Source organism: Primulina huaijiensis, chromosome 11, assembly GCF_012295235.1.
Source record: "Primulina huaijiensis isolate GDHJ02 chromosome 11, ASM1229523v2, whole genome shotgun sequence".
NCBI classification, from domain to species: domain Eukaryota; kingdom Viridiplantae; phylum Streptophyta; class Magnoliopsida; order Lamiales; family Gesneriaceae; genus Primulina; species Primulina huaijiensis.
Window position 1 is genome coordinate 21240227 of NC_133316.1, and position 13363 is coordinate 21253589.

The following is a 13363-nucleotide window of genomic DNA, read 5'->3' on the forward strand; positions in this document are numbered from 1 at the left end:
AACGCAAAATGGTACACAGTAGCAATGGTCGACTAAGCACATAAGTTTCTGCATAAAATGCTGTGACCTATATTCATTTCTCATCTTATGTCACATTAGACTAAAAGCAGAAAATGAGATATTAAGCATTCGAAAACAGATGTCATTGAATCATATAATACAACACAAAACATCAACAGACGTGGTTACTGAAATAAAGGTAAGAGGAAGGTGAAAAAGGTGGAGACATATTTTACTACATCGCTATATTTATTGAAAAAAGCTAATGCATGATGAGGGAAAATATCGAGATGGACAACATACATTGAGAACCAAGTATGAAGAAAACGCATCAAGCTGGATTTGTCTCACCGCTCAGAACAGTCAATTCACCTTCTCAATGCAGACCAGTGTGTAGTGATGGCCATGCCTGATTTAGGGTCTATTGTTCAAGATTTCTCACGCCTCTTGAGTCAATCAAACTATATCACAAAGTCACAAAAAACATCAGGCGAGTTTTGCAGTTTGAGCTCGAAAGGTGTCCCCACTCTTTTGAACTGTTCTGCAGCAGCAATAGAGTTACAAATTCGATCACTAGCTAGCTTGAATCATGCCAAGTACTTGAACAAGTTGGGGTTTTCCCTGTCTCTTTCCAGATAGTCACGAGTGATCAAATCTTCGATCCTCTTCTTGATTGCTTTAACATCAGGCTGTGAAGTTACATTTCAGCTACGTCAGCATTTAAATAGGAACAAATAATATCTAACAGAAAATTAATGTACACTTCAAGGGCATGGTGTACCTTGAACATACGACCCAATTGCTCAACACATTCCATAACCAACTGCTGATATCCCAAAACTTTCCTACTCTTCATGATACGCACAATTGAGGCATCAATGGCATATCGTCTGTCCTTGTCAACATCCTCAATGACCTTCTTCTTCTCGTCAACTGGAGGGAGAGGGATCTGCATTCAAATGAAAGCAGTGAGAGAATCAGGTACAAATAAAAACAGCTAAAAATTTTATACCTACTCCATCTAGCATAGGTATAGTGCGTGAGATAATTACCTTAATCCTTCTCATTTTGTCGGTGAACTTTGAATTAAACTCAAAAACATCAGAAGGAGAAATAGTTTTGGTGTTTGGCTCCTTGTTCAAAATCCTATATTTGGCACATGAAAGCGAATGAAGCAGCCTAACAACATCATCATCTGACAGGTTCAACTGATTCATGATTTCCTGGTAACTCAATCTATCTGAGGCATTGAACAGAAGCAACGCAGCAGCCTAGAAAAAGGAACCACAGATTCCAATCATTATTGTATCCGTTACAGAAATCATGAATGAATGTGATATGATCTTGGTGCTGGGACGAAACCTGATAGGTTGTCACGATCAGCTCTATTGTCTTTGGTTCAAACTTTCCATTGATGTTACAAGTACCCAGAGAATATATCCACGTGAGTTTTCGATGCTTCGTTTTTGTCTGGTAGAAATCTCTAAATACTTCCACGCACTTCACCTAACACAAGTTTTTCAAAGTAAAATGAAAAGAAAGTGGTATAATAACTTTGAAAACAAATAAGATATAGCCTAATTCAATGTACCATCTCAGCTGGAAGGTTAAGATCAAAGGACTTGTAACTTGGCCAGAAACCTGTTGTGAGTACAGTCACTGTTAAGTCAATCCCTGGATTAACATTTACATTATTGCTGAGATACTCCTCAAAGCTGGCTTGATTTTCCCTTGCTAGTGTCAAATCCATGACCTGGTATGGATGCAACAGAAGGAAATATAATCATGTCCTAAGTTGATTCACTATAGGCAACACCAGGCAACACATTAACAACAAGCAAGCTCACCATCCCCTCCATTTTTGAGGTAAATTGACCACCACATTGCTGTTTCAACTTTGTTAGTATACTTCTCTCATGCTCATCATTAGCACTTTTATCAAATAATAGCCTCCGAGCAAGCTTTTTCCTATTGACAGAAGCCAAAAAAGAATAAAGTATAATCACATCATGAATGACTAAACGCTAACTAAGCAGTTAGTTACAAAAATTACCTATAGAATTCAGCAAATAAATCCTTATCGCTGATATAAGCAAGCAGTTTCACAACCTGTAGGAAGATTAGAGTCTCAATCATAGCCAAACAAATGTTAAAGTGAGTGTAATATACATAACACACACCTTCTCCAGCGTTTCTTCAATAGCTTCATCGCTCAATTTTTCACTCCCACCCTTTTTGAGAATGTTATCACAGAATGTGGCAAGGAGTTCTGCGCTGGAACTTCCAGCAACACCTTTGTTGCAAAAGACTTCAAAGGCCTCTTTAAGAGCCTAGAGAGAATAGAGAAAAATGGGAAGTTGTATAACACCTGCAGCCTCATCTTAAATGGTATATTAAAAAAATAATGAATTAGTTTCATAATCCTAACCTTATGGAAAAGTGTGTGGTTTAAGAAACAGTCATTCACATATGCCATGAATTTGTCGTGGAGCTCGATTACTCTTCTGACAAAAATCTGATTTCCATACACTGGTTACTGTTAAAATCTGAAATCATATTGAAAAAAAAAAGTAACTAACAAAAGCTTACATGTTCTTGTAATCCAACAACATCTTTCTTTTCTGCCTGTAAAAGACAATCCTTCAATTCAGATAAGTTAAATATTAAACTATTACATAAAAGCTTTTGCATAATCATCCCATGGAAAAATATGGCAGAGTTTCCAGAAGACCTGCTCCAAAAATATGTTGTTACCAGAACTGGAATAATGTGCTACCTAGTGTTCTAACGTCCAGCAGATATCATTTGGAAATCCAAAAAAGAAAAGAACAATGTAATAATGATATGAAGAAATTATTTTTGTTTTATGAAAAAAATCAAGTTCATGTCATTAACACTTATATAAGACAAAAATGAAAGCTTTGACAGGAACCAGAGTTTCGGTTATAATTATGAGAAACCACGAAAAAGGTATGCGTAGGTTATTATGGACTTCTTTGTGCGCAGTTCTGATGTCTTCCATGACTTTCAGAAAAATGAGATGAATTGAAACTCAAAACAGAAAATATTCAGTTTCCCATGATAAGTTTTGGATGAACTAAGAACAGTACATTTAGTGGAAGAGTTTATGCATGCTGAATTGAGGGAATACAGACTTTCCATTTGCATCTGCCAATTTAAATGAAATGCTATAGCAATGGAAGTACTTTAGAGAAAATGAAAATTTTTACTCGTACGATCTAGATGATTGTAGTTTTTATTTCATGAGCACAACTACACCCTTTGGGAATTATTTAATCTTCTTTTCTTCCTTGTTACTCAAGGGTACATGCGGAGTTCTCTCTCAGTTTGTTGAATTAAATAGGCGACCTCACAGCATTCACCAATCTCATAAAAAAATTCAAGTGATCTTTAGAAAATTCTAACATCATAAGCATGGAATACCCATGCAAGAGAGGCACCATGGCGATCCAGTCCTGAACTTGTGATTGTTTTATTGAATAGCATTACTACCATAATATATTCCATTTTTTTCCCAAATGTAGTAATGATTTCTTACACCCTTAAAAATACCACATTCTGCAACTAAAAAGAAGATAGGAAACTGTAAGCTCTACATAGCAGTACTCGAGACTATTTTTACTGATATAAAACATACAATCTATTTAACAAATAAATCAAACTAAAAATGCAATAACACACTTAAAAAAAGACACCTTCTTGTTACTTGCTGCATCTTCTGCTTGTTTAACAAGAGCTGTGCCCTCAGCAATAACATGCTGCCATGGAACATGACACATTAAACTTCAAATAACTTTGAAAAGATAAAGGCAGCATGAATAAACAGATACTCATTCCATAACTTAAAATAAAAAATTATGCACCTGCTTAAATATATTCGCAACAGGTTCTAAGCCACGAGGTACTTTGGAGAAGAGTCTATACATCCTCGACAGATCCTCAACCTAATAGATTAAAAAGGCTATGACTTGTCATATCCAGCATCACAACCAATAAAACATCCAAACATGGAAACAAAGACTTCATTGTTAAGTACCTTGTCATCTCTAAGTAATGCATGACAACCGGAGTGCTCCTTCTCAAGCAGTTGGGCGGCATACACAGACAAAAGCTCGTTTTGTACTTTCTACCATTAAAAAAATCATGAATATTCAATTGAATCATAAGATCCTATTCACACGACTCTTGACCATACAATTGCATCACAACGCTCAGAATGCTACATATCACCCACTTCCGGGACTCACTATCCTAGTGCAAGAACAAACCTCGAGCAATTTTGTCTCGCTACTTGAATGAAGATAATGCGAAACTCTGTCCTTTTCCCTTTTTAAACACTCCTCCGCCTGCATTTCCGAACAAAAGTTTAGCAACCAAGTGCAAAAGTGGTAGGATTAGGGAGAACATGGCTCCCATATCCTCAATTATGTCAACGCATGCTGTGCATGTGTTTTTCTCCTTCAAATTCAAGAGGAATGGAGAATTCTAAGTCAAAGGGAAATTTTACTTTTTTCATATAGTCTGGACACGAATCATCTAAGATCCAAGTGGAAGCCTTCCGAGAATAATAAGCTGCAGAGTCATTCAGCATTGCTGCTTCGAAATCATTCTCATACTCATTCATCTGACCCATTCCGATTTCAACAAAAATATCTAATACATTCTTCAACAAAGCTCGGTCAATTTGCTCTCCTTCGCGCTCTTGATCAATCTGTCAGAAAGAATCATACACGGTCCAAAAGCAAATAGAGATTGAAAGGCACCAAAGCAATATGAAAAACATACCAGAGATATAACTGCATCTCTTACTTTCCCATCTACCTCTAGGTACACCTGCGATAACAATCGCAATACCAGCTCAAAAACCAAACAGGAAAAGGTAGGAAGAAAAGATGAAAGGGAGAGCAATGGAAAATGTATAAGAAACAAAGACGGAAAAATCAGCTCAAATTTGTTTCCCCTTTTGAAGCTACAAGACGGATTTACATGTAAATGAGAGATAATAGAACAAGATATCAAGGAGTCATACAAATAAAAACTAAAAAGAAGTTACCATATCTCTAAAGCATGTCAAACCAACTTCTTTAAGTGCTGGAAGTGACCTTCTAGCTATGAAGTATCGATCAAGATAGTAAAAGAATCTTGACAGCCATCGCACCATGATCTTATGATTTGACCACCGTTTTACGAGTTCCCTCAACATAAACTCATCATGCTTTTCTCTCAAAGAGGGTAATACCTGTATGAAAATCAGAAATGCCAACTTGTTGGAATGAAGGTACCACAAATAAATTCTAGAACTTAGCATATAAACAGCCATGATAACTAATGTTTCAAAATTAAGCATCCAGTTTATCCAAAAAATGTTTAGTTAGAATAGAGTCGGACAACTTTATGTGTCAGGGAGTAATTTTAAAAAACTCTAATAGTAGAATAGTTGAAGTTAAATTGTCTAATGTTCTTCACGTAGTTTTTTTTTATATAGGAAAACAATATTATATTAAATAATTAAAAGTAGCTACAAGAAGCGGAAACCGCCCAATAAAAAAAAAACAAAATCTCTGATCATATCAACAACATATATAACTTTAATCTCAGAATAAATCTGAGACCGAGAAATTCTTAAACTCTATATGCTTCCCAATCCAATCAGATGCTCAAATCTTAATCTTGTGACAAACACTCTTCAACCGACTCTTCTAAATTGTCAAAAATCCTTCTATTCCGCTCTAGCCAAATTGTTCAGTCTAATGGCATATTTGGATGGGAAACTTTTATGAGAAAAAGCTACATTTTTTTAATTTAAAAATGTTCTTTTGTCATAAAGAATGATACTCAATTGGTATCTTATTCTAAAAAATAAGACGCTTAAAAATGACTGGAAGCGAATCACAATCAAATGTAGTTTTTAAGCCTTCGAATTCAGCTACTCATTAAAAAATTTAAAAAAGCCTTTTCCATGAGCAAATTATAGAAAAATAGTGTTTCTAGTATAAAAAAGACAAAAACACTAAAAGAAAATAACGTAATAAATTGTTTCTTTTAAGACAACTGCTTATATAGTCGACAAAAGATGGCTATAGATCATCAACCAACTCAACGTCTCCATTCACTACATAAACTGCAGAGTTTTTTTTCCTATCTCGATATTGGGGCAGACTTTGCACCCGGTTTGCGATCGATCAAACCTCTGCGCGGTAAGAATATAAGCCACTGAGAGGCATTCTATTACTTATTTCCTAAGATACATTGTCTTTCAACAATCAACCACATAGTGTAATCCACAAGGATGAATTCCACATGCCTTGGCATTGACATAAATAAGGTTCTCCAGTGTCCTGCCATCTGGCAACTTGAAACCCACTCGATAACCATCCTCCAATCCATATGTTAGAAAGCCTTGTCAGACGGCTAAAGGTTCTCCATAGTTATTTAAGACTGAATGTGCCTCGTGATTCGCCTGATATCTTAATCACTAATGTTGCTGAAGAGTTCAAACAACACATACGAATTTGTCAACCCATGAAGACAAGTAAGATCAGCGAACAATAGACACGAGATGGAGTAACTCCACATGTCATTTGCATATATTTATAAGAAATCAAATGAAGAATGGCGATAATGTGAATCAACTGAGGCATCTAAAGCAAGGTCAACAAAGTTATATCATGAAAGACCGATCACATTTTAAGATTTGAAGACTGTCTGAGGAGGTAACTTGCAATGAAGGAGTTGTTACTCAGGAAAGTTGCATATTTAGCAAAATGTAAAAGAAACCATCCCCAGAACATGGCAAATCTGTGTGCATGAAAGTATACAAATCTTCACAACAATACATCTGTAACTATAAAATCTGAATCCGCCGTTACCGTTGATGTAATGTACACTTCGAAAGCCTCCTTGTACTTTTCATACAATGGTTGAGAATAATCGTGCGGGGGCTTTTGAGTACACATGTTATAAATGGTCCTGTAAATAGGAATTTGGAGACATGCATTAAGCAAGTTAAGTATGGTCTATGAAATCAAGAGAACTATACAAAGAACTAATTGATACGTGTAGAGCGTCATGTAGTCTTCTGAGCTGAACTGTGGCTCTGGTAATCCTTCCAGAATTTTTATCAGTTTTGTAATCCCCTTTTGCATAATATCCCATCCCTGTTCTAAATCAATGATGTTCCGCTGGTTCATCGACATATTCTATATCTGGCCAAGATCAACAATTTAATTTTAATTCCGAACCTGACATCATTTAAACAGTAGAATAAAACTGATCAACCTACAATAAAAAAATTATCACGGAAACTTAAATTTTTTTAGACAATTCAATAGCATGAGCTCAATAGCATTTGCAAACATCTTCATCTTTACAAAGAATTTAATGGTAGCTTAAATAATAACTGTACTAAGGATATAAATACTTAAATAAAGTGATTATGGACTTATCATTTATAAAGTTGCACAGCTTTGCAAAGAAAAAGTTCATAATAACTTTTTAAAGAATTTGCAAATACTACCTAAGTACCCTTAACATGCTATCACTGAGAATAAAAAACAGCCAGCTGAATATATTAGTCTCAGGTAGTACAAAGCATCAAATGAAATTGGAAAATCAACATAAAATTACAAAAGAATCATTAATAACATGTAATGCCACAGCAAAAAGACAAATTACCAAACGTGGCCAACATTTATTTTGAAGACAACCATGACAAGTAAATCTACACTAATTCCAATCACAATATGTTATAGTGCTAACCAAACTTATAAATCAACAAGAAAGAAACTCACTTCAAGGAAACCATGAAACAAATAATAGAAAACACCTAGATTGCACAATTAAAAATATCGCTTAAATCTTAATATGCACAAAAGTTCCCCACAAAACTCTTTTCTAAAAGTCTTTCCTGCAGTCAAAATTCCCTATCAAAATTAATTACAACTTCATAAATAAAAACGATTGCAAGGTAAGGAAGAGCATTTATTGGTATCAATTATCAAATAAAGGAGAACTGAATTTCTACTGAGGCCAAGAACTATCACCGAGACAACATTAAACTCAAAATAAAATCACAGCAGATATATAAACACCATCAAAGATCCAACACAACCCTGCCCCGCCCATAATTATAACAGAAACAATTTGAAAAATAAAACCCTAACAAGCAGTAGAATGGCCGCCAAACACGATCAAGGATCATAGTGATACCAAAAACACAAGACGATCGAACGAATCTCAAGCAAAATATACGAACACCCGCACCAGTACCAGCACACGATAGAAAAAACACACAGTACACATACATAATGAATCTATAAGCAGATAGAGAATACCTGAAAGGAGAAAATCTGAGCGACAGGTGAGTGAATCTCTCTCGTCTATTTTTTTCCCGACAACATATATATTTTTTCTGCCATTACAACATTATACACAACATCATAAAATATATATATTTCCCAAAATTCTAAAACGAAGACTGGAGATCGTTCGGGTTATTGCAATTTGATCCCTCAACTATAACTGGTGTTCATTTAAACCCTCGTGAGCCCTTTTTTCAACAACTCGTAATCCAATTATATTATTATAATATATCATTAATTTAAGGATAAATTACCAATAAATCTCCGATACCAAACATAAGTTTATACTTCAGAAAAATGTATTTCAACTTTTTGAAATAAAAATAATTTTTGTTTGAGCTCTCTATTGATTGTTTTATTAATTTTCATTATTAGTCGTTAGTATCGTAATACTTTTTAGAGTGCCTGGGTGGTTGGTGTTTTCATTATAAATACTCAATTTACTAATTGAAAGTGAGCGATGTCATCCAAATAGTAATCAGATATTGGTGATTCGAATGGTAAATGTGCTCGTTAGTGCCAAATTTCTGGAACTTAGATGGTCATTATCCTCATATTTAAATAATCAATTTACTCATTAAAAGTGCTCAATTTCATCTCACATTGTATTCATTTATTTGTGATTTTTACCGTAAATTTTTTAGTTAGGGGTTTGGGATGTAAACAAGTCCAATTAAGTTGAGTCGAACAATATTAGACTCGATATCAACTCATTTAAGGTATATATAAGATCAAACTCGAGCTCGATTCAATTTTTTTTATCATGAGACTCGAGCTCATATCATTTTAACATTATTAAAATCGCGAATAGCTCGAGCTCGGCTCGTTAATAGCTTGTGTATCATGTTTAACGAGTCTGACTCGAGCTAAGCTCATTAAGCGGGGTTCGTTTTCGAGCTCGTTATACAAGCTCATTTTCAAGTTCGTTTTCAAGCATTCTTAGCCAACATTTCAACTAAGATATGGAAATTAAGGGGTTAGACTTTTCGTTTTATAGTTTGTCATTCACTTCCCTTACATTCAAAATTCTATATAAGACAATGCAAATCAAGACCCAACAAACTAGTCGAACTCGAGCCAAATAAACGACTCGAGCTCGAGTTCGTGAACAAGCTCGTGAGTTTATGAGCCGAATATCCTTAAGTTCGGGCTTCATTCGATAATTACCGAGCTCAGCTCGATAAGTTAACGAACGATCTAGAACAAATTTTTTACCGATCTGAGCTCCGAAAAGCTCACGAACTTTTTGATTCTTTTAAGTGCTTATTTTTTGAAGTTTGGGTGGTTAATGTCTCGATGAACCAAGAGTTACACTCCCAAAAAAGCGAAATCTCTCACTAGCATGCATATCAAGATCATACAATTTTTTCTCCCCTACTTTTTCACCTCCTACTCTATCCAATCAGTGACAAAAAATGATGGAAACAAACAATCCAACTCAGAAATTTTACATTGGTAAAATCCAAAAAATCTTGTTAAATCTTTACAAAATTTTGTTTTAGGAACAATTTTTTTCACCGACACTCATTTAAGCAAATTTATAGTTGAAATAATAAAATAAAATCATTTAAGCGATTATGATAATAATATAGAGTGAATCAATCATATGCATCACAACTAAAAAAAAACAGGTTCGAGTCCAATTTTTATTACAAGTTTTTATTCAGATAGAAGAAAGGGACATTCACAAAATTCACTAACACAAGCCCCAACTTGAAGATGGGGCCAAATTTTATTCGTATCGAAGGTGATTCCATTGCACAAAAAGGTCAAAATCAGCCTTGTAGCCATTCAGGATCCGCACCAAACCAGCAGGGAATGTGGGCAGTGGCACTACTCTGCCCCTATTCTGTGCACGGTTAGGGTCTCATATATAGCAAATGGAACACCGATGATACCTAAACCTTCTCCAAACACCAAATTTACAATGCCACAACCAGTAAAAAAAAACTAAAGAAAACGTGTGCAACCAATGGAACCGATTATACGAAAATTTCACACCATTTTCAACTTCAACCAAAAGATTCAAGCTGCCCTCAAACTTGATGATTGAAAACTGGTGAAACGAGACTCTCCACAAAGGTTCCTCCATCCAAAAACTTTTCTGGAACTCCATCAGCAATCATGTCCCTAAACGTCCCTGATTTCGGATCATAAACGACTAAACTCTCCTCTTCTGTTAGAAACACAACTTCTCCATCCCCAACATAGCACAAAGGCTTAACTACATCCCGTCCAAGATCACTCTTTATACTGAATTTGGTCCAAGAATCTACCAGACCATACTCTTTCATAACCCAAACATTTATTTCATCGCTCCCCATACTATCGATCATACAAAGACACCCTCCAAGAACCACAAGTTTGTGGAACACGAATCTGTACGCGTCAACACCACTTGGAGCAGGAATTTCGTCAAACGCCTCACGGGCCAGGTCGAAAGCCGCAATGACTGATGGGTAACCGGATTCCTGGTCCCGACCACTAGCCAACCAATGAAGGGCTCCATTCACAAAAGCCCCAGAGGCAAGGTCAGGGACAGCGTGATCATAAGGGGAACTATCAAGTCTTTTCCAAACACCAGTTTTCACAGAATACACATCCACAAACGTATCAGCACAATCTGGCTCATATTCATTATCAGTATCAAAATACGAAAGTGTAACAATCTTATAATCATCACTGGAACTATCATATCCAAATCCATGCATGCTAAAGCTCCCTGGTTTATACAAAGCCAAGGGAGAATCCTGTACATGCACCTTCTGCAGAGTAATGGGATTCACCAAAACCTTACCATCTTCTTCGTTTGTTAAGAATACCAAACCATCGGAAGAACCGACGATCACATCCCAAGTATCTGGTAACAAGTCGAGGTTTCTTGAAAAGCCATCCATCTGGGTTGTGGATATGGTATGGAGGGAGCGAGAAGAGGAGATGAGAATGAGATTCTCTTGGTGGGTTTTGGAAGTGAATAGCGGGCTCGAAAGTAGATTGTTCCATGGTTTTGATACGCACCTGCACTTGCCTACGGATTTTGCAGGAAGTCTGGAGAGGATTTCGATCAAGATTTCTTGGGGGAACTGGGAAGTCATCCTATAAGTTCAGGGTCGAAGAATTGCAGAGAGGACCAATAAATTATTCCAACTTAAGATTGCAACTTGATGATGTGTTGGCTGGAGTAGGTCAGAATTCATAACTCTTGTCGGCAGCTAATTGTGATCAGATGGAGCATAGACATACATACATAAGTATTGCTTGTTCAAATATTACATGGAAATTTCAAAGGGATGTGTGCGTCGATCAGTACAAGTGTATGTCGGATAATACGTAATTTAAACAGCACCATCATTTCAACTACTTTTTTAAAATTCATCAATAGCAATAATGTTATTTAACAATTTTGTTCATTTCTATAGCATTATGCGATGAAATAAGCGTTGTGTAAAATTGAATATTTTAAAAGTGTACGTGTATACATCGGTACAACTTCATAAGGCATCGTGGATGATGGATACTCTGTCCACAGTTTTGTAATAAATACTAACAACCCATAATCTACGTACGTGTAATTTCTTTGCTTATCTTAAATAACTATAACTAATTATTTATTATTATTAATATAAGAGCATTAATATTAATTAAAAACATTTAATTCATTTTTATTTTTTTCGCCTTGCGGTTCTACATGACTTCTTGTTTTTTTTTCAAATTTCGATTAATTCTTGTCTATATGACTTCTTGTTATTTTTCCCAAAGTTCGATTAATTCTTGTCATTTTTCACAAAATTTGAAGATTATATCTTGGTCTCTAAAGATTTAATTTGATGGTTATTTTGAATTCCTTTATCCAAACTATATAGTCTATGTTTATTTTATTTTTAATTACTGATTATTAATATATGAGCATTAATATTCATTGAAAACATTGAATTCATTCCTACTTTTTCCGCCTTGCGGTTCTACATGGATTTTTTTTTTCCCCAGAGTTTGATTAAGTCTTGTCACTTTTCACAATATTTGAATATTATATCTTGGTCTCTAAGGATTTATTTTGATGATTATTTTGAGATCCTCTATCCAAACTATATAGTCTATATTTATTTTATTTTTATTACATTAATTTGTTTAATTCATTGGATTTTTTAGTGTTTCATTTTATTTTAGTGATTATCTATTTTCTCCTTTCTATGAGTTTTTTTACTTAATTATTTGATGTTACGTTAGTTTCTTTGATTTAATAATTCTTGTCACTTTTTACAAAATTTGAAGATTATATCTTGGTTTCTAATGATTTATTTCGATGGTTATGTTGAGCTCCTTTATCCAAACTATATAGTCTATATTTATTTTACTTTTATTATTTTAATTTGTTTAATCCATTGGATCTTTTAGTGATTATATATTTTCCTCTTTCTATGAGTTTTTTTATTTAATTATTTGATGTTACGTTAGTTTCCTTGATTTAATTAGTTTAATTTATCGATGGTTCGTGTTACCGTTTCTTTTCCTTCATCTTTTTTACAGTTCAGTTAATCTATATAATATATTTATCATTTTTCACAAAATTATGAGATTATATTAGTTTCCAAAAATTTATTTTGATAGTCATTTTAAGTTCTCCTCTTCCGAATTATATATTAATCTATATTTATTTTAGTTTTATTATATTAAGAACTTTTAACCTCATTGTTTAAATATTACTGTTGTACCATACCACATTAACTAAGTCATGATTACTAATAAAAGTATATTATTATTATTGCAACTCAACGGAGCGTATGTGTGGGTAAATGATTGTCACTATCACCTCCACTCAAAATTTTTCATGATGAAATAGTTGGGATAAAGTGTGGTTAGGATAGTTTATCGGTTTGCTTTTGGATGAGATCATTTAATTTTTGATCGGGTATAATTCGATTAATATTATGTTAATTTAACTAAATTAATAACGTGTTGTAAATTATTTGAGAAAATATATT

General features: G+C 34.4%; 2 protein-coding genes across 4 annotated transcripts; both read right to left on the bottom strand.

Annotated features, from left to right (window-relative positions):
* Positions 1 to 109: 109 nt before the first annotated feature.
* On the bottom strand, positions 110 to 8488 carry LOC140987513 (cullin-1-like). 3 transcript variants are annotated; one of them, XM_073456044.1, is made up of 20 exons: positions 8355 to 8488; positions 7078 to 7262; positions 6891 to 6990; positions 5075 to 5260; positions 4807 to 4854; positions 4529 to 4732; positions 4290 to 4367; positions 4058 to 4147; positions 3885 to 3965; positions 3717 to 3779; positions 2590 to 2625; positions 2429 to 2515; positions 2181 to 2330; positions 2054 to 2109; positions 1848 to 1968; positions 1592 to 1753; positions 1363 to 1506; positions 1053 to 1271; positions 782 to 949; positions 110 to 689 (listed from the first exon to the last, which is right to left on the bottom strand). In XM_073456044.1, exons 2-20 carry the CDS (start codon positions 7215 to 7217, stop codon positions 588 to 590), a joined length of 2235 nt encoding a protein of 744 aa, XP_073312145.1. In that variant the 5' UTR covers positions 7218 to 7262; positions 8355 to 8488; the 3' UTR covers positions 110 to 587. The 3 variants fall into 3 exon arrangements, with proteins under 3 accessions (XP_073312145.1, XP_073312147.1, XP_073312146.1); XM_073456046.1 differs by having other exon boundaries at positions 7078 to 7226; positions 8355 to 8458; XM_073456045.1 differs by lacking the exon at positions 8355 to 8488 and adding an exon at positions 8230 to 8323.
* Positions 8489 to 10024: 1536 nt separating this feature from the next.
* Positions 10025 to 11604, bottom strand: LOC140989043 (F-box/kelch-repeat protein At3g06240-like). The gene has a single exon (XM_073458206.1). The coding sequence runs from the start codon at positions 11474 to 11476 to the stop codon at positions 10418 to 10420; it is 1059 nt and encodes a 352-aa protein (XP_073314307.1). The 5' UTR covers positions 11477 to 11604; the 3' UTR covers positions 10025 to 10417.
* Between the last annotated feature and the right edge of the window lie 1759 nt (positions 11605 to 13363).